Raw genomic sequence first — 25,062 nt, 5'->3', positions numbered from 1 at the left:
GCCAGGCTCCTCTGTCCATGAGATCTCCCAGGTAAGAATACTCGAGTGGGTTGCCCTTTCCTCCTCCAGGGTTCTTCCCTACCCAGGGATCAAGTCCATGTCTCTTGCATTGGCAGGTGGATTCTTTACTACAGAGCCACCTGGGAAGTGTGATTAGCTTTACGAGATGCTAAAACTTACTATATATCTATAGTAAGATGTATTTTCTTTTGCACTGATTCATTATTCATTATAAACACCAGTAATAGAGAGTCCAGATTATACCGCTGACCAACTGAGGTATAGTTTAGTACAGAGAGCTTCAAGTTGTTGGTAATAAATATTCCAAGCTCATCTCTTTCAACAAAATGGTTCCCTGATAAATAAAAATTGAGAAAGCAAAGAAAAAAAAGAAAAATGAGAAAGAAAAAATTAATAAAATAATGGTTATTATCATTTCCATTACTTTCATTGTAATAATTCCATTTGAAGCAGCAAAGTCTTTATAATTTCTGATGAGTAGCTGCTGAGAATGTATAATATTGCAACTATTTTGAAAGACACTTTGACAGTTTCTTGAAAAGTTAAAAGTTATATTCACCATATGATTGAGCAGTTCTTCTCCTTGGAATATTCTCAAGAGATATGAAAATATATGTCCTCACAAAGAGATGTATGCAAAAATTCATAGCCATATTACTCATAATCATCGAAACTGAAAACAATCCAAATATCCATCAGTTAGTGAGTGGATAAGCAAAATGTGCCACATTCATTCGATGGAATAAATCAGCCGTGAAGGAGAATAAATTATGTGAAATGACAATATTTAGAACAAATGATGATACATGTTACAAAATGAATGAGCTTAAAGTATACTGTACTAAGTGAAATAAGCCAGACACAAAAATCTATATGTCACATAATTCCATTTACATGAAGCATCTAGAAAAATGTAAATTTATAGGGAGTGAAGTTGGATGAGGGAGGTATAGGGCTTTAAATACTTACTCTTACAATCTCCAAATGTGTATTCTCATCATTTATATAAGACCCTTGATTTTTCCCAATAATGTGTTCCAGTTTTCAGTATAGAAGCCTTATTTATCTTTTTGGTGTATTCAATACTAGATACCCACTATTCTTGGTTATTATTGTGAATGGTACCATCATCTTGACTTTGATTTTGATTTGTTTCTGGTAAAGCAGAATATAATTGGTTTTATGTATCCAGATATATTGGTAGTTATTAATCTATAAAATTACCTATTATTTTTATAATCAAGGTAATGATAATTTTAATTCCTTTGCCACATCCTGGTATCTTTTTTTTTTTTTTTTTGCATTTTTTATTGTCAAATGATTCCCTGGTGGCTCACACGGTAAAGCATCTACCTGCAATGCAGGATACTTGGGTTCGATCCCTAGGTTGGGAAGATCCCCTGGAGAAGGAAATCGCAACCCACTCTAGTACTCTTGCCTAGAAAATTCCATGGATGGAGGAGCCTGGTGGGCTACAGTCCATGGGGTAACAAAGAGTCAGACATGACTGAGCGACTTCACTTTCTAACATCTCAAGTACTCTAGATATCATGGGGAAATTTTATGATATTTCCCCATTGAGTCTGATATGTGCGGTGGGGTAGCTATCCTTCCTTAGACTGAAAAAATATCACTCTTTGTTCTAGTTTTTAATAGAGTAAAAAATTAAATGCAAGTGTTGAATTCTGTCAATTGATTTTTATAATTTAATCAAGATGGTCATATGTCTTTTCTCCTTCTTTCGGTTAATATAGTGAATTACATTAATTTACAATTGTTAAAGCAAACTTCATTCCTGGAATAGGCGCCATATGACATTGATGCATTTTGCTTTTTATAAAGCACCTGATTTAATTTGCTAATATCGTCTTAAAGTTTGACATCTATGTTTATAAGAATGATGAGTCTATAAATTTCTTTTTGTTTAGTAGGGTCCTTGCCAGTTTTTGACATAAAGACTATACAGGTTTCATAAAAGTATTTGAAGTGTCTTTTCTTTAGACGTTTGCATTAAATTAGCATGGTTTCTTTCTTAAATATTTAAAAATATTTGCTGAAGAACAGGCCATTTAAAAAGTTATACACCAGCCCCAAGCATCTTGTATCCTGCATCAAACCTAGACTGGCGATTCATTTCTTATATGATATATACATGTTTCAATGCCATTCTCCCAAATCATCCCACCCTCTCCCTCTCCCACAGAGTCCAAAAGACTGTTCTCTACATCTGTGTCTCTTTTGCTGTCTTGCATACAGAGTTATAGTTACCATCTTTCTAAATTCCATATATATGCATTAGTATACTGTATTGGTGTTTTTCTTTCTGGCTTACTTTACTCTGTATAATCAGCTCCAGTTTCATCCACTTCATTAGAACTGGATGACCCAGAGGGATGGTATGGGGAGGGAGGTGGGTGGGGGGCTCAGGATTGGGAACACGTGTGCACCCGTGGCAGATTCGTATTGATGTATGGCAAAACCAATACAATATTGTAAAGTAATTAGCCTCCAATTAAAAGAAATAAATTAAATTAAAAAAATTATACAAAGAGAGACACCCAAGAGCACTATAAATAAATATTCTAAAAAACATTCTAGTAACTCATAGGAGGCAGAGAAAAGAAAAAATACATATAAAATATAGAAGGAACAAATAGAAAACAATGATAAAATGACAGATTTAAACCTCAACTAACAACTACAATAAATGTAAATGTTTACCACAGTAGAGATAGTCCCCTACCACTTAATGATGGTTCAGCTTATGATTTTTTGACTTTTACAATGGTGCAAAAGTGATATACATTCATAGAAATTGTGGATTGAATTTTGATCTTTTTCTGGGTCATCAATATGCAGCATGATACTCTCTCAAAATGCTGGGCAGTGGTAGTGAGCTCCAGCTCCCAGTCAGCCACACTATCTTGAGGATAAACAATCAATACATTTACAACCATTCTACACCCATAAAACCATTCTGTTTCCACATTCAGTACAGGGCTCAATATATTACAAGAGATATTAAACAATTGTTATAAAACTGGTTGTATGTTAGATGATTTTACACAACTGTGGGCTAATATAACTGTCACATTTAAGTTCAGCTCAGTTGTTCAGTCACGTCCAACTCTTTGCTACCCAATGGACTATAGCACGCCAGGCCTCCCTGTCCATCACCAACTCCCAAAGCTTGTTCAAACTCATGTCCGTTGAGCTGGTGATGGCATCCAACCATCTCATCCTCTGTCGTCCCCTTCTCCTGCCTTCAATCTTTCCCAGCATCAGGGTCTTTTCCAATGAGTCAGTTCTTCACATCAGGTGGCCAAACTATTAGAGTTTCAGCTTCAGCTTAACATTTAACATTTAAGTTAGTTTCGGGTAAGCTATGATGTTCAGTCGGTTAGGTGTATTAAACACATTTTTGACGTTTTCAACTTTTTAAAAATTGTTTTTGTTTTTGGTGTTTTGATATTTTCAACTAATCAGTAAATAACCCTATCATAAGTAGAGGAAGATCTGTAATCAAACTGCTAGATGGATAAGATAATGACCCACTAATTAATGTCTATGAGAAGTTCACTTCAATTACAGCAATATAAGTGGGTTGAATGCAAAAAAAAGAAAAAAAAGAAAAATGAAAAGGGGACAATGTGCAAATATTATCAAAACAGAGCAGAAGAGTCTGTATTAACATAAGATAAAGTAGATTTTAGAACAAATAAAATTACCAGGAACAGAGGAGGAACATTACATAAAGATAAAAATATTCTCCACCAAGTAAACAAGGCAATTCTGAATGTGTTGCACCCAACAATGGAGCTGAAAAATAGGTGAAGAAAAAACTGATCGAACTAAAATGAGAAAAAAACATATTCACAATTATAGCTGGAGATTTCAGTATTCCTCTAAAAACAACTAAACAGAAACTCAAGAAGGATGGAAAAGAACTCGATGCTATGAACAAACAGGATCTAATCAGTATTTAGAGAACAATATTTACAGACCAATGTTTATAAATAATCCAAAGATCTAAGTGGAGGTTTTATACTCCCAATAAAAATGAAAAGACAACATGTCAAAATTTGTGAGATACAGCTAAAACAGTGCTTAGCAAGACATTAACAGCACTAAATGTTGACTGCAGAGAAGCTGAGAAATCTCGTATTAATAAAGTAAGCTCCCACCTAAAGGAACTGAAAAAAGAAAAGCAAAAATTTCAAGGCAGGCAGAAGGAAGGATTGAGATTCAGACATGAGCAGAAATTAGTGATATTGAAAACAGAACAATATAAAATATCAATAAAATGAAAACTGACTTTTTAAAAAGATTAGTAAAAATGACAAGCTTTTAGCAAGACTGATAACGAAAATAGTATTTACAAGTATCAAGAAGAAAACAAGAGATACCCACAGACCCTACAGATACCAAAAAATAATAAAGTGACACTGCAAACAACTTTATACACACAAATTTGATAACTTCTGCAAAATGAGCCAACTCCTCAAGAAGTATAAATATAAAAATTCTCACAAGATGAACTGGATAATCTGAACACCTCTATAACTATTTTAAAATTTTAATTCTTTATATTTAAACTCAAGAAAAAGAAATCTCCAGAGCCAGGTGGTTTCATAAAATGGATAGTTCTAGAAAATGTTTAAAGACTTAAAAATATTTCTAAAATAACAACCGAGTTTAGCAGGGTCTCAGGATGCAAAATAAACCTACGCACATCAACTCTATTTCTATATACTTGCAGTGAATATGTGGAGTCAAATTTAATAGTAAAATATTATGACCAATCATTCAAAAATGAGATAAATGCATACAAACCTAACAAACATGTATAGAACTTGTATGCTGAAAGTGTTTTAAACACTTGCTTAAATAATCAAAAGTTGTAAATATTTGAAGAGACATACTATGTTCTTGTATTGGTAGGTTCAACATAGTAAACACACTAATTCTCCCCCTTCCCCAATGATCTTTAGGTTTGATGCAATTCCTGTAGGTTTGTTTGACAACATTAGAAAGAGATGTCAAGACAAGGGGAGTAGCTCCTTTTCCTACCTGGTGAGAATGACTAGTAAATTTGTGTTTTGAAGGTAGAAACTTGTTTGTCTACCTACAATAATGAACTAATGGCAAAAGAACTGCCAAAATAATCCATTTTTTATTTTGAAATAGACAACATTTCAGATGCACACCTGGGATCACTGGACAGTTGCTAGTGGAAAACCAAAGTGGAGTTTTGAAAAATAATGTGGCATAATTATAATAGATAAAGAGGTGTATATTTCACTCTAGCACAATGAACACAAGATCTAGATCAAAGAGAAAAAAAAAACACTTCTTTGTACATACGATATTAATGGGCAAGTCTATGAGAATTCTAGCTGATTTCTTTGTGACTACTTAACAGAAAATATTTTGGTTCTACGGCTTCCCTGGTGGCTCAGACAGTAAAGAATCCACTTGCAATGTGGGAGACCTGGGTTTGATCCCTGGGTTGGGAAGATCCCCTGGAGAAGGGAATGGCTACCCACTCCAGCATTCCGGCCTAGAGAATTCTGTGGACAGAGGAGCCTAGCAGCTTATATATAGTTCATGGGATCATAAAGAGTCAGACACAACTGAGCAACTTTCACTTAACTTCACTCACGATCCAATATTTGAGCTTGTGTTATTTGGAGTCACATATATCTTAGTTCAGTCTGAAATGTACCATTTTCTACTCCTGTATCCTTGCAAAGCTTATTTAACCTCCAAGCATAATTTTCCTCTTTTGCAAGATTAGAAGGAATACTAAAATCCCTGAAACGATGTGAGAATTATATTTCAAAACGATGTATAAAAAGGTCCTTGCTAATTCTGGGTACAAGGTAAAGAGAGCAAAAATTGCTCAATTAATTATAGTCATTTTATTGCCAAATGGTGAGTACTATCGCTAGAACTATTAATGCACATAAAGGATAAATGCTTATTAGAACTGGGGTGGAGTGTAAATTAATGCTGAACTTTAGATAGTTGGCCTCTAAAGTCCATTCTAAATCTGAAATATTACATTTATTCTAAAATAATGTGCAATAATTATCTAATATAGATTTATATGCTTAAAATTATGTGATTATGTCAAAAGATATAATTCATAGTTTTCCCATAGTGTTCTCTTTTCTAAACACTCTGTAATGTATTCATTAGCAGTCTTCTTTTCTTAGGATAAAGTAAGAGAAGTTGATAAATAAGGGACATATCCCCAGTAAAATGAGGAAATCCTAATGGGAAACAGGAATAAGGAACTCAACACTTTTTTAAGGTAAGATATTACATTTTAAAGCTGAGTTATCACGCCAACAGCTGACTTGAAGTCCTTTGTCCATCTCTCAGTCTCCTGCATACTGTGATGTGGGCAGTTGGTTTTATTACCTTGTTAGATAACATGCTATAAAAAATACCTTTAAGACCCTCCATTCCACATAGGTCACATGATATAAGTCCCCCTTTATCTCTGTGTTTTCTGGAGGTGCCATTAAAGTCAATCATAATATCAGGGACAAACCTGAAGACATTTTCATTTGCATTGAATTATTGACTAATATTTAATTTCCTGCAGTTTATTGGAGACAATCTTATCTGTAAGGAGGTACAGTCTATACTCTCCATACAACAGTTATAATTCTGTTACCAGGGACACTGTTCTTTCAGTTGTCCACAGAATCACAGCATTTTTCAGAATTGAAATACTTGAAAAATCAAAGTGCTTCATTTTCAACAAGTTCAGTAATTTCCCCAAATCTACAACAATAAATTATGATGCAAAAAGGATGAGATCATAGGACTCTTAAAATGCAACAATTTTCTCTCCACTTCCTCAGTTCCTCATACACTCACACCTACATTTGTCAAAGTATTGCGAGTAAGAGGAAAGATTTCCTAAAAGGCTCAAACGAGTGACACGCCAGTGGCCAGCACAGAACTGGCGCAAGAGAGGGCCCCAATTGAGATATCTCAGCTATAACAGATCAAACCTTTAAAGTACTAAGTTAAAATAATCTTTTTAATGGAGAAAACTCCAAGTTTCAGAAGAGGACCTTCGTCCTGAATCTCTGACCAGCAAATGATGATGCTTTCCATCTCTGATGCTGATTGGTTTTTCTAACACTGAGATCATCCAGCCCAGGAAGAAAGAGTTCATTGGCTAGCATTGTTTGGCCACGTGGGTTGAAGAGGGTCCTAGTCCTCCCTGGGTGACTCTCAGCTGCTCCCTCACACTCTGTCCTCCTGGATGATGGTCTGTGGTTCACTGGATGGCAGCTTTGGCAGTGCTACTGATGGTGCTCAGCCCTCCCTTCTCTTGGGCCAGGGAAACCCAATGTAAGTGCACACCTTTGAGGGGAGGGTGAGCTATTATGGGTGGGAGAAGGAAGGGAGTTACCATTGTCTCTGTGTCCAGACTACATCTCTTAAAAACTGTGACATTCTCTTCAGTCATCACCAGTCCTTAGCACATGGAGCCTTCATTCCTTCCACAAGAAAAGGGCCTTGGATGCCTGCCTTCTGAGTGCTGCTTAAGGTAACTCCATATACAAGGGATAAGTCTTCTCATTTCTCCTCCAATAAAACCTCTCTAGTCTTACAACCCATTCCTCTAAGGATCTTAAGAGGATTTACAAGTAAGGAAGTCAGAATAATTGCCTTTATTATGTTGAGTTGCAAAGATCCCCTGGAGGAGGAAACGGCAATCCACTCCAGTATTCTTGCCCGGAGAATTCCATGCACAGAGGAGCCTGGTGAGCTACAGTCCATGGTATCACAAAGAGTTGGACACGAAAAAACACACACTCAACACACATATCAGAAAAAAGAAAAGTTTCTCTGAAAATTTACAGGGACTCTCGTGGAATTAGAATGGTCCCTGGTGGCTCAGATGGTAAAGCGTCTGCCTGCAATGCGGGAGACCCGGGTTCGATCCCTGGGTTGGGAAGATCTCCTGGAGAAGGCAATGGCACCCCACTCCAGTACTCTTGCCTGGAGAATCCCATGGACGGAGGAGCCTGATAGGCTACAGTCCATGGGGTCGCAGAGTCAGACAGAATTGAGTGACCTCACTTCCACTTTCTTTCTCCTAGGAAGATACTATGTATGTCCTTAACAGAGTCTATGATGTTGCTGTCTCTTCCTAATATGTGAGAATGTATCAAAGGACATCCCTCACTGTATCTTTTCCTATCTTCCTGAACCACAATGTTTAAAATGCCTATATCCCTGCCCTGGAGCTTCTCTGACAGAAGTTGGCATTAATTTTCTCTCTTTCTCCTGGGTAAAGCATCCTGGAGCTAAACCAGGGATCTTTAACTACTTGGAATGACTCTGTAGATAAGGAGCATCCATAGGATGTTCTTAAGCGCCTTAAAGAATTTATGGCATCTTCTGAAAACCTGATACAGGTTAGTGCTCTTTATAAATCTATTTTGAATCTTTCTACATGATTAGTTTCTCCTCTATCTCCCCATTCTCTGGACTGAGAACATGCAAAGGGATTCAGCTAGTAGAGAATAAATTACAGGAAATTCTGTTTTTGTAAGTTACAAGTAGTCAAATATCAGCATTTTCATATGGCAAACCATAAACCTTGAGAAGGGTCCTGAGAATGTGAGGTTGTTTCCATCCTTCTTGCTTGAAAGTCAAGAAGCAAGTCAAGGGAACTCATTGGCTTATCAGATATTGGCCCCAAACCTCGTAGGTTCACTAATAATGCCATTTAATTTCCTTAATTAGTCATGTTTGGTGTCCTCTTCTTTCTGGTTCTTCCCTATTCTTTCCTCAAACTATGCCATGACCATTAGAAAAAAATCCCCATTAGAGAAAAAAATTTGCACAAACCCTCAGCACTATAACAGATCAATTGGATGAGTTGAAACTTAATGAATGTTTCCCTGAATCTTAAAATTACCTTTTCCTCTCTTGTGAATGTTTCTTCCAACTAGTAGGAGGAGCAAAAGGAAATTTGCCTGAATTCCCCACAGGAAATGGAAAGGATATCATATGCCTACAGGGAAAAAAAAAGGAGTTTTGGAGCTGAGCTCTTTCTTGCCTTCCAGGAGTCACACAAAGACCCATTTCCAGAACACTGGGTTTGTTCATTTTGAACTCAAATGTCTTTTTCTGAGCAACTATTATATACTGGGTTCTGTTCTTGGCTCAGAGAATTCTATTTCAGTAACTTAGGAAAGTCCCCTGCAGTCATGAGCTTACCTAATGGCGGGACAGGAAGACAACAACTCAATAAACACTTAGCAGGGAAAATCATTTCAGAGAGCAATAAATGTGCTGAAAGAACACTTCAGGGTTGTAGAGCAGAGAGACCTGCATTCACCTGACTTCAGTTCAAGCGTCTAGGAAGCTCTCCCTGAGACACTGACAGTCAACTGAGATGTAAACGATGAGAAGCCAGACTCGTGAAGGATCTTAGGGACAAGTGTCCCAGGGAGATGGAGCAGAGGAGAGGCCGAAATGTGAGAAGATGGTTGCTGTGTTTAAGGGGCAGAATGAAGATTAGAGTGGCTGAAGCAGAGCAAGCTGGTTGGACAGTGAAATAAGACGAGATTGGAGAGGAGAGTAGGAGCCAAATCATATTAGGCTCTGGTGGCTGTGATGAGAACTTTTAAAATCTTTGGCTCTGCTGGGTCTTTGTTGCTGAGCATGCTTTTCTCTAGCTGTGGTGCACAGGCTGCTCATTGTGGTGGGTTTTCCTGTTGCCGAGTGCAGGCTCTAGGGCACACGGGTTTCAGTAGATGCGGCTCTTGGGCTGTGGAGCACAGGCTCAATAGTTGTGGCGCACGGGCTTCATTGTTCCACAACACGTGGGATCCTCCCTGATCAGGGATTGAACCCATGTCTCCTGATTTGGTAGGCAAATTCTTCACCAGTGAGCCACTAGGAAAGCCCCCATGACCCAAACTTTGACTTTTATTTATAGAGATATGTGAAATTACTGAGAGATTATAAGGAGAGTCAGTGTGTTTATTTTAAAAAATAATCTAGCTACCACGTGGAGACTGGACTCCAGAGGTTCACAAGTGGAGTGGAGGACACCATTTAAGAACATGGCAGAATTCTACAGGGCAGGTATCCTGTGGCTTCACTTACAGTGGTGGTGACAGAGACAGCAGTAAAGATAAGTGAACAGATTTGGGAAGATTGTTGTGTGACTTGCTCTTTTCAAACTTTGTCATGTGACAAGAAGGTGTTAGAGAATTCCTAAATAGTTAGTGGACCTAGTCTGACCCAGAAAACACTCCTCTCTGCTGTCATCTAAGTGAAGGCCTGTATTCAAAGTCTGAGGCCCTGTTCTTTTTCTATAAGCTGTCTGTATGAGAATGTTATTTTTTCTAACCTTCTCATTTTCTAAGGGTTCAGTTCAGTTCAGTCGCTCAACTGTGTCCGACTCTTTGCAACCTCATGAACCGCAGCATGCCAGGCCTCCCTGTCCATAACCAACTCCCAGAGTCTACCCAAACCCATGTCCATCAGTTGGTGATACCATCCAACCATCTCATCCTCTGTCGTCTGTTTCTCCTCCTGCCCTCAATCTTTCCCAGCATCAGGATCTTTTCCAATGAGTCAGCTCTTCGAATCAGGTGGCCAAAGTATTGGAGTTTCAGCTTCAACATCAGTCCTTCCAATGAACACCCAGGACTGATCTCCTTTAGGATGGGCTGGTTGTATCTCCTTGCAGTCCATGGGACTCTCAAGAGTCTTCTCCAACACCACAGTTCAAAAGCATCAATTCTCGGACTCTCAGCTTTCTTTATAGTCCAACTCTCACATCCATACATGACCACTGGAAAAACCATAGCCTTGACTAGACAGAGCTTTGTTGACAAAGTAATGTCTCTGCTTTTGAATATACTATCTAGGTTGGTCATAACTTTCCTTCCAAGGAGTAAGCATCTTTTAATTTCATGGCTGCAATATCCATCTGCAGTGATTTTGGAGCCCAGAAAAATAAAGTCAGCCATTGTTTCCACTGTTTCCCCATCTATTTCCCATGAAGTGATGGGACCGGATGCCATAATCTTTGTTTTCTGAATGTTGAGCTTTAAGCCAACTTCTTCACTTTCCTCTTTTACTTTCATCAAGAGGTTTTTTACTTCCTCTTCACTTTCTGCCATAAGAGTGGTGTCATCTGCATACCTGAGGTTCTTGATATTTCTCCCAGCAATCTTGATTCCAGCTTGTGCTTCCTCCAGCCCAGCATTTCGCATGATGTATTCTGCATATAAGTTCAATAAGTAGGGTGACAATATACAGCCTTGACATACTCCTTTCCTGATTTGGAACCAGTCTGTTGTTCCATGTCTAGTTCTAACTGTTGCTTCCTGACCTGCATACAGGTTTCTCAAGAGGCAGGTCAGGTGGTTTGGTATTCCCATCTCTTGAAGAATTTTCCACAGTTTATTGTGATCCACACAGTCAAAGGCTTTGACATAGTCAACAAAGCAGAAATAGATGTTTTTCTGGAACTCTCTTGCTTTTTCCATGATCCAGCGGTTGTTGACAATTTGATTTCTGGTTCCTCTGCCTTTTCTAAAACCAACTTGAACATCTGGAATTTCACAGTTCATGTATTACTGAAGCCTGGCTTGGAGAATTTTAAGCATTACCTTGCTAGCATGTGAGATGAGTACTTTCTAAGGGTATTTGACTGCAGAAATGAGAGTCTTACATCTGGCCAAGGCTAGTAATTCAGTATTATTAATACCAATAACACTGGTATTATTGGGCGTAGGAGGCAAAGTTAGAAATGAGTTAACTGGAGCTTTGAATAGGACTGAAATATCTATAGTTGTAGCTTACTAATATAGATAAGTAGTGGACAAGTGGCAGGGAAATTAAGAAGGAAGATGATGTGAAAAATACATTGTATGTCTTTTTAATTGTCTGGTGAGGCAAAGAAATAAGTAAGTCATACTCAAATTTATTTTGCTGGGAAAATAGCTCTTCATTGGGAGTGGATTCTTGAAAAATAGAAATTTCATATAGGAACAACATTTTCGACAGATAAAATATTGGCAAAACTTTTAATGTAATTCTCAGTATACTATAATTAGCAGTGGCTTTTGACCACATATTTTCAGATGATTTATACTAGTTGAACTCATCCAGTGACAGATCACCAACCCTTCCCCCAACTCCTTGACCCCGAGTATTTGGCAATATCTAGAGCCAGAAGCAGAAGCAGAAGATATTAAGAAGAGGTGGCGAGAATACACAAAATAGACAAAAAGGATCTTCATGACCCAGATAACCATGATGGTATGATCCCTACCTAGAGCCCAACATCCTGGAATGCGAAGTCAAGTAGGCCTTAGGAAGCATCACTACGGACAAAGCTAGTGGAAGTGATGGAATTCTAGTTGAGCTATTTCAAATCCTAAAAGATAATGCTATGAAAGTGCTGCACTCAATATGCCAGCATATTAGGAAAACTCAGCAGTGGCTATAGGACTGGAAAAGGTCAGTTTTCATTCCAATCCCAAAGAAAGGTAATACCAAAGAATGTTTAAACTACTGCACAATTGCACTCATCTCACACGCCAGCAAAGTAATGCTCACAATTCTCCAAGCCAGGCTTCAACAGTACATGAATTGTGTAGTTCCAGATGTTTAAGCTGGGTTTAGAAAAGGCAGAGGAACCAGAGATCAAATTTCCAACATTCATTGGATCATTGAAAAAACAAGAGAGTTCCAGAAAAACATCTGCTTTATTGACTATGCCAAAGCCTTTGACTGTGTGGATTGCAATAAACTGTGGAAAATTCTGAAAGAGATGGGAATACCAGACCACCTGACCTGCATCCTGAGAAATCTGTATACAGGTCAGGAAGTCACAGTTAGAAGTGGACATGGAACAACAGACTGGTTCCAAATCAGGAAAGGAGTATGTCAAGGCTGTATATTGTCACTCTACTTACTTAACTTATATGCAGCATACATCATGCGAAATGCTGGGCTAGATGAAGCACAAGCTGAAATCAAGATTGCCGGGAGGAATATCAATAACCTCAGTTATGCAGATGACACCACCCTTATGGCAGAAAGCGAAGAAAAACTAAAGAACCTCTTGATGAAAGTGAAAGAGGAGAGTGAAAAAGTTAGCTTAAAACTCAACATTCAGAGAAGGAAATTGCAATTCACTCCAGTATTCTTGCCTGGAGAATCCCAGGGACGGGGGAGCCTCGTGGGCTGCCATCTATGGGGTCCCGCAGAGTCGAACATGACTGAAGTGACTTAGCAGCAGCAGCAGCAACAGTCAGAAAATGAAGATCATGGTATCTGATCCCATCACTTCATGGCAAATAGATGGGGAAACAGTGGCAGACTTTATTTTTGGGGGCTCCAAAATCACTGCAGATGTTAACTGCAGCCATGAAATTACAAGATGTTTGCTCCTTGGAAGAAAAGCTCTGACCAACATAGACAACATATTAAATTACAGAGGCATTACTGTGACGACAAAGGTCTGTTTAGTCAAAGCTATGGTTTTTCCATTAGTTGTGTATGGATGTGAGAGTTGGACTATAAAGAAAGCTGAGTGCCTGAGAATTAATGCTTTTGAACTGTGTTGTTGGAGAAGACTCTTGAGAGTCCCTTGGACTGCAAGGAGATCCAACCAGTCCATCCTAATGGAAATCAGTCCTGAATATTCATTGGAAGGACTGATGCTGAAGCTGAAACTCCAATCCTTTGGCCACCTAATAGGAAGAACTGACTCATTTGAAAAGATCCTAATGCTGGGAAAGATTGAAGGCAGGAGAAGAAGGGGATGACAAAGGATGAGATAGTTGGATGGCATCACCGACTTGATGGACATGAGTTTGAGCAAGCTCTGGGAGATGGTGATGGACAGGGAGGCCTGGTGTGGGGCAGTCCATGGGATCACAAAGAGTCAGACCTGACTGAGTGACTGAATTGAACTGAGAGCCATTTTTGGTTGTTACACTGAGGGTTTCTTCTGACATCAAGTGAGTAGAGGCCAGAGATGCTGGTAGACAGCCTACAATGTGCAGAATAGCCACCCTCACCTAAGAGACATATTTGATCTCTTACCTAATCAGGTCAGATTTGAAAAGAGAGTTCTGTCACCAAATTTAAAAAATAAATTGGTTTTTAGAGCTGTCTGGATTTGGAAATGCCAAAAAGGAAAGGTAGAAGTATATTGGGATCATGGTTTTAATTTCCTTAAAATTCTTCAAAAGTTTCCCATTTACCATAAATTCAAAACTCCAACATCAACTATAAGACTTTTAAGAACCTGGCTTCTGTGATTTTTCCAGTGAAAACTTTCACCGTGCTTCCTCACTCTCTGTGCTTTTAGTGAGAAGTTTTCCTCTGGATTGCTGCAGAAATCATCATCTCTTTCAAGCCTTTACAAATGCTACTACCTTTACTTGAAATATGCCTCCTTTTTCTCCCAGACATACACACACTTCTTGCCTTCAGCCCATCTAAAACTAACCTTTCATGTCACATCTTTTTAAAAAACAAAAACAAAAACTGAAGTGTAGTTGATTATGAACTTCCCTGGTGGTTCAGCTGGTGAAGAATCTGCCTGCAATGTGGGAGATCTGGGTTTGATCCCTAGGTTGGGAAGATCCCCTGGAGAAGGGAACGACTACCCCTTCCAGTATTCTTGCCTAGAGAATTCCATGGACAGAGGAGCCTGGCGAGCTACCGTCCATAGAATCGCAAAGAATAGGATAGGACTGAAATGACTGAGCTCACACACATTGTATCAAATGTTTGTTTTTCTATTCCGAATGAGGTTAGGCTACAGTCCTTGGGGTTGCAACGAGTTGGACACGACTGAGTGGCTTTCACTTTCATAGTTGATTTATAAATTTGTGTCATGTCATGTCTTAAATATCATTTGAGTCAAATTCTCTGCCCCCCTAATGTAATTATTCTCTCTTCTAGAACTCCTCACTTTTCTTCTGACAATTCTGACTCTTGTGTAATTAACTCTTATGTGGTTGGGTTTCGCCCATCACTCTCACTAAATGTTATGCTCCTAGATGAGGTAGGGAAGAGGTCTGTTTTTCCTTCTTTGGATTCCCAGGGCAGCAGCACAGGCCTGGCACAAGGTCAGCACCAGGTAAGGAAGTGTTTCAGGAACTGCTGAAGGTCTGTGGGATGAGAGGAAGGAGCAGTGAGTGTTTTTCTGGTGAAAGCATTCAGGAGGCAGAAGTGATGGGGTAAATCCTGGCCCAGTTCAGGCTTGGAGGTCTCCAGCCAAGTGCAGAGCTGACTGCATCCCACATGGCTTAGGATCAGAGGGGCCTTAACCGATCACCATGATCTGGCTTGACCCTGCAGATGAAAGATGAACCATGAGTGCTGGTAGTTAGGGGCGCCGGTGGAGCCAGTGAAGGAGTTCCTAGCGCTCCCTCCTCACCTAGCGACCCGCTTCTCCCCCGCCCATTGGTGGGCGTTGCAGTCAGTCATTTCCAGGAGCCCTCCAAGTGATGAGATCTTTCACTTCTTCACAGCCCTTTTCATGCATCAGTTTAAGGGTGAGTGTCGTTTCTCCAACGGGTTGGAGCGGATGCGGTTCTTTGCCAGATACATCTACAACACGAAGGAGGATGTGCACTTCGACAGCGATGTGGGGGAGTTCACGGCCCTGACGGAGCTGGGGAGGCCGGACGCCGAGTACTGGAACCAGCAAAAGGACTTCATGGAGCAGATGCGGGCCAAGGTGGACACGGTGTGCAGATCCAACTACCAGGGCATTGGTAGCTTCCTGAGGCAGCGCCGAGGTGAGCGAGGCCGGTGGGTGGCCTCGGGGAGGTTGTGTGTGTGTGTGTGCGTGTGTGCAGGAGTGTGTGTGTGAGAGAGAGACGGAGAGAAGGACAGAGACAGAGGCTGAGTCCAGGTGAGTGCTGGATTGTGAGCAAGTTCAAGTTAGGAAAGTTGCTGTGAGAGGATGAGACTGGGAGTCTCACATGCTGTCGGGGAGACAGTGTGTGATTTTGTCAGTGTGTGATTGTGAGAGGGGCGAGAGCATGTGGCAGGGGAAGGGGCCGGCAGTCTGAGAGGACCGGAAAGGGTAAGAGGGGTGGGGGACAGATGCAGGAAGGAAAGATGGTAGCAGGCTGTGGGAGAGGTGAGGTGGCAGAAAGGGGAAGGGGATATGGAGGAATACTGACTGGGATGGGGGTTAGGCTTTCCTGGTGGCTCAGACATTAAGAATCTGCCTGCAATGCAGGAGACCTGAGTTTGATCCCTGGCTGGGGAAGATCCTCTGGAGAAGAGAATGGCTACCCACTCAAGTATTCTTGCCTGTAGAATTCCATGGACAGAGAAGCCTGGCGGGCTACAGAGGGTCGCAAAAAGTTGGACGCGACCGAGTGACTAACCCTCTAGTTGGTTAGAGAGGAGGAGAGGGCACTGAGGTGTCTGTGATTGTGCTACCCAACAAAGGGCTCTGGAACTTGGACGTTCATGGTCAGCTGTGGTACAGGAGCTTCAGCACCTCATCTTCCTGGATGATGGACCCTTTGCTTCATATCTGAGTCTTTTGCTTCTGTGGTCAGGGAGAAACTTTGCTTCTGGGTCCATATTTTCTCCTTTGCTCATGCTTCAGCTGCACGACTCATGGTTTTGTTCTTTCATCTCTGAAAAGCAACCCAGTATCTTGCTTGAAACAGAATAGGGCGGGTTTGGAGCTGGTTCTGGGGTTATACAATTATAAGAAATTTTAAGTTTTGTACTCTTTTAAGATTAATTAATTTTTGACTGTGCTGGCTTTTTCTTACTGCGTGTAGGCTTTCTCTAGTTGCAGTGAACAAAGACTACTTTCTAGTTGCAGAGCATGGGCTTCTCATTGCAGAGGGCTCTCTTGTTGCAGAGCATGGGCTCTAGGATGTGGGAGCCTCAGTAGTTGCAGCACTTGGGCTCAGTAGTTGTGGGACGGGTTTAGTTTCCTTGAAGCATGTGAGATCTTCCCAGATCAGAAATTGAACTTGTGTCCCCTGCACAATGGGTGGATTGGCGGGTGGATTCTTAACCGCTGGACCACCAGGAAAGTCAAAGAATTTCTTTTTTTTAATTAGTGACTTTCCTTCCTGCTTTACCTCTCCTTCAGGACTCAAGTTTTTCTTGGGATTCAACTCATAGACTTAAAGAATCACCTGTGTCTTTCCTTCTTCCCAGGGTGGAACCATTCTGAGGTGTTCTAAGATGTGAGTGCCTGGAGACAGCTTTCCCAGGACTTCATGTTCTATATCCACACCTACCCCACTGCTGTTCCCTAATTTATCGACACTTTGATTCATATTTTCTCTTCAATTAAACAAGGATAACAATAGCTAACATATATTGAAGACTCAGTTCAGTTCAGTCACTCAGTTGTGTCCAACTCTTTGCGACCCCATGAATCGCAGCATGCCAGGCCTCCCTGTCCTTCACCATCTCCCGGAGTTCACTCAAATTCACGTCCATTGAGTCGGAGATGCCATCCAGCCATCTCATCCTCTGTCGTCCTCTTCTCCTCCTGCCTCCAATCCCTCCCAGCATCAGAGTCTTTCCAATGAGTCAACTCTTCACATGAGGTAGCCAAAGTACTGAAGTTTCAGCTTTAGCATCATTCCTTCCAAAGAACACCCAGGGCTGATCTCCTTTAGAATGGACTGGTTGGATCTCCTTGCAGTCCAAGGGACTCTCAAGAGTCTTCTCCAACACCGCAGTTCAAAAGCATCAGTTCTTTGGCACTCAGCTTTCTTCACAGTCCAACTCTCACATCCATACATGACCACTGGAAAAACCATAGCCTTGACTAAACAGACATTTGTTGGCAAAGTAATGTCTCTGCTTCTCAATATGCTATCTAGGTTGGTCATAACTTTTCTTCCAAGGAGTAAGCGTCTTTTAATTTCATGGCCAAGTTCCAGTTATTGTTTTACATACCTTACATGCAATAATCCTCACATAGCGCTGAGAGGTAAATTAGGATAATAATCCGCTTTTATAGATAGAAAGCTGAGGCACATGGAAATGTAAAAATTCTCCCAGTCACTAAGAGGAAGAGCCTGGATGTTAATCCAGGCTGTCTGGCTTCAGAAATCATGCTTTTAATCAATACACTGTATGCCTTGAAAGATTTGTCAATGCTTCAGTTCAACAGTGAATTATTTTTCACACTATGAAACACACCCACATATTTTTTCAACATCTTTCAAATCTAGTGGGCCAGTGCTGTAAGAATTAAAGCCAAGGCTCACAGTACTAGCTCCTAAAGTTGGGCCGAATGGCCTGTCTGGCTTACCTGAGACTGCAGTCTGCTCTGGTGATTGGTTTAGAAAGGCAACCAATCAAGGAGACTCACTTCGTCTTGCTCACTGATTTCCTCCACCTTTTCTCTCCCAGTGGAGCCTGCAGTGACTGTGTATCCTGCAAAGACCCAGCCCCTGCAGCACCACAGCCTCCTGGTCTGCTCTGTGAATGGATTCTACCCAGGCCACATTGAAGTCAGGTGGTTCCGGAACGGCCACGAAGAGGAGGCTGGGGTGATCTCCACAGGCCTGATCCAGAATGGAGACTGGACCTTCCAGACCGTGGTGATGCTTGAAACAGTTCCTCAGGGTGGAGAGGTCTACACCTGCCAAGTGGAGCACCCCAGCCGGACGAGCCCTCTCACAGTGGAATGGAGTGAGAAGCTCTCTATCTGCTAAGTTCCTCACCCACCGTGGAGGGGGCTTGTTTTCCCCTGAGTGTCAGGTGTCTCCTCTCCCTTCACCATGTGTTCATTTTCTCATGTTCTCCTGTTCTTCAGCTGAGGTTATTGGGGGAGACCTTTATCCCGTGATAGAAATCCTCTGATACTTTACGGATATCTTGGCATAGTTTCTCCAAATACCTACACACCCCTGGGGAGGCATTTCTTCCTGACAAGGAGAAAAGAGGTGTCCCTGGTCTGAGCCTCCATGAAATTTCAAGTCCTGGTCACCCTGTGACCTGGGCACTAGTCTCCTGCCTCAGGCTGGGCTTGTACTTCCGACACTGTTGCTCTGAGTTGTTCACTGTAATCTGAGAAAAGGTGAATCCTTTACAGTGTAGAAATCTTCCTGACACGGGTGGAGTTCAACCTCAGCTGTGCCCTTTATTAGTTCTGTCACCACAATTTAACCTCATTCAGTCCCAGGTTCCTCATCTATCTAATACTGAAGTCCTGTGCCCTTATATCAAGACTGCAATGTTTAAATGAGTTCAGTGCCTGAATCTTGAAGCTACTCTGTGTGATTTTTAAGACAAATTTTTGTAGGAATTGCCAGTTATTCTAGTTCTACCAGGACAGCCTTCTTTCCCCCTTCTCGAAACTCTCAGTCTTATAATAGGTCTGCTCAATGTTATGTAGTAGCCTGGATGGGAGGGGAGTTTAGGGGAGAATTGTTATTGTTTAGTCGCTAACTCATGTCCAGCTCTTTGTTACCCCATGGACTGTAGCCCACCAGTCTCCTCTATCCATGGGATTTCCCAGATAAGAATACTGGAATGGGATGTCATTTCCTTTTCCCTTGGGGGAGAATGGATACATGTATATGTCTGGCTTAGTTCCTTTGCTGTCTGCCTGAAACTGTCACAATATTGTTAATTAGCCATACTGCAATACAAAATAAAAAGTTTAGTAAAAAATTCTCAATCTTATGCAGCCACTTTGGAAGGTGGTATGGAGATTCCTTAAAAAACTAGGAATAAAATCACCATATGACCCAAAAATCCCACTACTAGGCATATACCCTGAAGAAACCAAAATTAAAAAGACACGTGTACCTCAATGTTCATTGCAGCACTATTTACAATAGCTAGAACATGGAAGCAACCTAGATCTCCACCGACAGATGAATGGATAAAAAACCTGTGGTACATATATACAGTGTACGTATATACAAATTGACATTTGGCAGAAACTCAACCATATAAAGGAATGTATTTGAGTCAGTTCTAAAGAGGTGGATGAACCTAGACCCTAGTATACAGAGTGAAGTAGGTCAGAAAGAGAAAGAGAAATATCATGTACTAACACATATATACGGAATCTAGGCAGATGGTACTGATGAAAGTTTCTGCAGGGCAGCAGTAGAGACATATACATAGAGAACAGACTTATATGGACACGGGACGGGGAAAGGAAGGAAAGAGTGAGATGTATGGAGAGCGTAACATGGAAACTTACATCACCATATGTAAAATAGATAGCTGTATGACTCAGGGCACTCAAACAGGGGCTCTGTAACCTAGAGGGGTGGGATGGGGAGGGAGATGGGCCGGAGGTTCAAGGGGGAGGGGACATATATATACTTTTGGCTGATTCATGTTGACATTTGGCAGAAACCATCACAATTCTGTAAAGCAATTATCCTTCAACTAAAACAAAAAATAAATACATTAAAAAATTCTCAGTCTTAAAGATTGAAATAGAGAAGTTGTATTTGGGATAAAAATGACTAAAATTAGCTTCTTTTCTTAGGAGCACAGTCTGACTCTGCTCAGAGGAAGCTGATAAGTGGAGTTGGAGGCTTTGTTCTGGGTCTGCTCTTCCTTGGTGTGGGGCTGTTCATCCATTTCAGGAGTAAGAAAGGTGGGTAACCAGTTGGCAGATGATACTCCTCACAGGCTTTTGGGAGAAGAAACATGACTTTGCTCGCGTAGTTCAGTGACCCTGTACAAAGTCTCTCATTACTTAGTTGACCTCAAATTTCCTGAAAATCCAGAAATTAACAGCCCATGATTAGCCATGGTTGAAACATAAAAGGTGATGGCCTATAAAGATCAGAAAATGGTTAACACATATGAAATTTGGGGTGGAGATCCTGGGGCAAATGCAGGAAGAGACACTAAGGCTGATGAAATTACACTGGGTTTGTGTGAGAGAAGCTTCATGTTCTTCGTGTTGGTTCTCCTCTCTATCCTGGCATCCGTGATGTGGGCTGTGGTGTGAGAGAAATCTTAGGAGAGTGCTCTGGGTCTGGGAACATTGTGTTTGGGGATGGATTTACCTCCATATTTTAAGTATATGTCTTTCTTCCTCTTTTCCAGGACACCCTGCACTTCAGCCTATAGGTAATGCTCTTTAACTCTCTTTTAGAATCATATTTAGTCTCCTAGAGCAGATGGTAGAGGTGACAAGACAGGAGAGAAACAGAAAGACTGTGGATCTGACTTCTGATCATGCAGTTTACACTGAAGCTTCTTCTGTCCACTAAACAGAAGGTTTGAACTGTAAAGTGGCTTTAGCCCAAGGAGACTTAAGAAAATTTCCCCTTCTTACTGCAATGCTTTAATAGAAGGCTCTGAGAGGCAGAGACAAGGGGAAATGCTGCTTGTAAAGTAAGACTGGAAATGACACTGTCCTCTGCTTCCTGAAGGACCCCTGAGCTGAAGTGAAGATGGTAACACTCAAAGAAGAACCTTCTGTCCCAGCTTCTTCACGGCCTGAAAGGGTCTCCTGCTTGGCTCCTATTCCTCCACAGCAAGAGTGCTTTCAGGATCTCGTTTGCTCCTGGTTGAGTGACCCTGCAGAAAATCTCCTTCTTGTTGGTTTCCTTGGCTCCCACATTTGACCTAGATGTTCTCAGTATTGATCACCGTACCTTATCTTCATTCTTTCCTGGTCCCCTTTGTTTTCAACCTTTAGTGCCTCCTGTGCCTTGGATCTCATCTTCTGTCCATATTATAACTTTTTATCGCAAACAAATATGGACTGGCAATCATCTGCTTTATACAGTTTCAAGGAAAGAAGTAGAAAGAAAACAGAAGTGGCAGGTAGCATCACAAAACAATGATGGTTATTATTTCTCATATATTCCTAAATTTGGTCATTTGTGGATCTGGAGGTTTCCTTGCTCCCTTCCCTGTTTTTCCCTTGAGTTTTCTGCATTCTGTCCTCAGGTATGTTTTCCTGAGCTAGAAGAAAGGCCTTAATTCCCTCCATGGTAGTGGTTTCCTACATCTTTGCAACCTCAAAGATAAACACACTGTATAGTAATCTGCTATTATTTAAAAGTTACAAAATGTATATTGCTGGGTTTTTTTCTCCTTTGCCATGATTTTTTAAACAAAGTATCTAATCCTGGGTTAGTTCACTCCTGAACTCCTCTTTAATTAGACTAATAGTGGGCTTCAATATTTAAATCTTTTTCTCTCTCAGATAAACATCAGTGACGTGCATGCTTTGGCTGGGGTGTATTCCTCCCTGTAAGTAGGTTTCAGAAGGCCACTAAGACAAAGCCACAACTCTAGTGGAAAAGATGCATTTCTGAGTCCCCCTAGAGTGTGTGATAAACTATTGTCTGTTACAAGAAAATCCAGTATGGATCTCATCTTAGAAATCAGAGACAATTCTGAAAAACAGAGGAAAATTTATGAATACAGGGATGTTCATCCAAACAAAAAAAAATATCCTACAACTGGAAGAAAAATGAGGCTCTCTACTTTAGAATAATCTCCAAAATGTACTTTCAGTAGGTTTAGGAGATTTGTACAGTATATAACATTTCAAAAACTAAGATAGAGGAAGAGAATATCTATCTATCATCTACTTATATTTGTAAATAGAAACAATGGCAGAACTTAAAAAAAATTGTTATCTTTTGGGCAAATGAGAGAATAGATTAAAGGGGACAAATATGAAAGTCAGACTTCATTGAATTTATTTCATTTAATAGTTTCAACTAGAGGAACATTCAAATATTCTATGTAATAAAAATAACTTTAAAAGATTAACAAAGTGATGCTTAAAAACTAAAAGCAAACTGGAATGATTCAAACAAATTTGACCAAAAGTATATGATAGATAACAAGCTGGAAAAGTAAATCAAATTTTTTTGACCCTTGCATTAAAGATTGTTGAACTATAATTGTAAGTAAGAATATAGTTTTAAGTTCCAAAGACTTTAATAATAGAAAAGAGTTGGATAGGCTCAGAAACCATGGTGGTTCTTCTAGCTCAAGAAACCACCATGATAGAAGGAATTAAGGCCTTCCTCCTAGCTCAGGCTTAGGCAATTAAATTGCTTACGAAGACGGTGGGTTCTGCTGTTGTATTCCATCTGAAGTCAATGTGCATGCTCACTCGTATCCAACTCTTTGTGACCCCATGGACTGTAGCCTGCCAGGCTCCTCTGTCCATGTTTTCCAGGCAAGAATACTGGAGTGGGTTGCCATTTCCTCCTCCAGCGGATCTTCCCGATCCAGGGATTAAACCCAGTCTCCTGCCTTGCAGGTGGGTTCTTTACCCATTGAGCCATCAGGGAAGCCTACTCCATCTGAAGAGTCAATTTCAAATGCAAATTAAATCAAAACAGTAGGCAATAGATTCAGAAGTTTATTACAAAGTAATTGTTGAATTCTTCACAGTCCTGCACATCTATTATTTTCAAGCAAATGCAAAGTTTGTTTTTGCGTATCATTCAGAAAACAATGATCATGGCATCCGGTCCCATCACTTCGTGGGAAATAGATGGGGAAACAGTGGAAACAGTGTCAGACTTTATTTTTGGGGCTCCAAAATCACTGCAGATGGTGACTGCAGCCATGAAATTAAAAGATGCTTACTCCTTGGAAGGAAAGTTATGACCAACCTAGATAGCATATTCAACAGCAGAGACATTACTTTGCCGACTAAGGTCCGTCTAGTCAAGGCAATGGTTTTTTCAGTAGTCATGTATGGATGTAAGAGTTGGACTGTGAAGAAAGCTGAGTGCTGAAGAATTGATGCTTTTCAACTGTGGTGTTGGAGAAGACTCTTGAGAGTCCGTTGGACTGCAAGGAGATCCAACCAGTCCATTCTGAAGGAGATCAGTCCTGGGTGTTCCTTGGGAGGAATGATGCTAAAGCTGAAACTCCAGTACTTTGGCCACCTCATGCGAAGAGTTAACTCATTGGAAAAGACTCTGATGCTGGGAGGGATTGGGGGCAGGAGGAGAAGGGGACGACAGAGGATGAGATGGCTGGATGGCATCACGGACTCGATGGACATGAGTCTGAGTGAACTCCGGGAGATGGTTATGGACAGGGAGGCCTGGCATGCTGCGATTCATGGGGTCGCAAAGAGTCAGACACGACTGAGCGACTGAACTGAACTGAACTGAATTATACTATGTGTTATTTGTGTGAAACAGGTTATCATCCTGTAGAGATTTGATAAATCATGTCTGTCATGTGCATACAGTTGTGATGTTTTATTTGATCCCAAGGTTGCAACTGTACTGTCATAATGTTCTCTGATTGGAATGTTTCATTTTATTTGAGGCCTGTAGTGTGAAATTACATGGTAGCACTAGAGTCTATTGTATGAATATATCTATGAAGACACTTTCTGCTGCTCGTAGCAGAAGAATCCAATCTAATTAGCTTTATTTTCCTTTAACTTATTATTTCACATAACGGATAGACCAAGGTAGGGAATTTCCAGAGTTGGTCGATTTACCAGGCCAATGGCATCACCAATGATGTGAAAGGCAGGAAAAGAGAACTGTTGCTTCCCATGTGGTTTTATAAGAAGCAACCAAACTTTTCCCTTAGTGTTCCCAGCAGACCCACTTCCTCACACATTGGGAGGATCATGGATGACGATGGAGGCTCACATAAATGACGTTTCACCTTTGTGACATGGGCCTGCCTCCTCTGATGCACAAAGGGAAGGAGAGATTTAAAATCATCTTTCTCTTTTAAGAGAAAGAAATGGTCCATGAGGTAAGGAGGATGATTTTACAGTATGGAAATACAGTGTCTATTCGATTGTATTTTTTGTAACTGCCTCATGAAGGATGATAGGTATTTAAATAACAGTGTCATTTCAGGGATTTTTTTTTTTTAACACTGAGACTTAAGTACCAGCCATAAGCCACTTCCTTCCACCCCAAAAGCAAATAAGCAGGAGGATTGTTTTTTTGATTTTCGAATATATGCTGGCTCTTAATTTTATGAGGAAAACTATATTTTTCAAGGAATTTTTTTAAAGGACACATAATGAGGAAT

The 25,062-nt window shown here is 40.6% G+C and overlaps 1 protein-coding gene across 1 annotated transcript; it reads left to right on the top strand.

Moving 5' to 3' along the window:
* LOC102190745 (DLA class II histocompatibility antigen, DR-1 beta chain-like) lies at positions 7,284-23,230 on the top strand. The gene is made up of 6 exons (XM_018039087.1): positions 7,284-7,395; positions 15,573-15,842; positions 18,451-18,732; positions 20,552-20,662; positions 21,121-21,144; positions 21,450-23,230. The coding sequence occupies exons 1-6, from the start codon at positions 7,329-7,331 to the stop codon at positions 21,461-21,463; spliced, it is 768 nt and encodes a 255-aa protein (XP_017894576.1). The 5' UTR covers positions 7,284-7,328; the 3' UTR covers positions 21,464-23,230.

The sequence above is a fragment of the Capra hircus genome, chromosome 23, assembly GCF_001704415.2.
Source record: "Capra hircus breed San Clemente chromosome 23, ASM170441v1, whole genome shotgun sequence".
Taxonomy (NCBI): domain Eukaryota; kingdom Metazoa; phylum Chordata; class Mammalia; order Artiodactyla; family Bovidae; genus Capra; species Capra hircus.
This window is presented reverse-complemented; position numbering and strand designations above follow the sequence as displayed.

Bases quoted from the DNA above. Each gene is read 5' to 3' on its own strand.
- LOC102190745 (XM_018039087.1), top strand. From the start codon at position 7,329: ATGGCAGCTTTGGCAGTGCTACTGATGGTGCTCAGCCCTCCCTTCTCT. The intron at 15,843-18,450 runs GTGAGCGAGGCC...TTTCTCTCCCAG, and splicing joins CTTCCTGAGGCAGCGCCGAG to TGGAGCCTGCAGTGACTGTG. The intron at 18,733-20,551 runs GTGAGAAGCTCT...TTCTTTTCTTAG, and splicing joins CCCTCTCACAGTGGAATGGA to GAGCACAGTCTGACTCTGCT.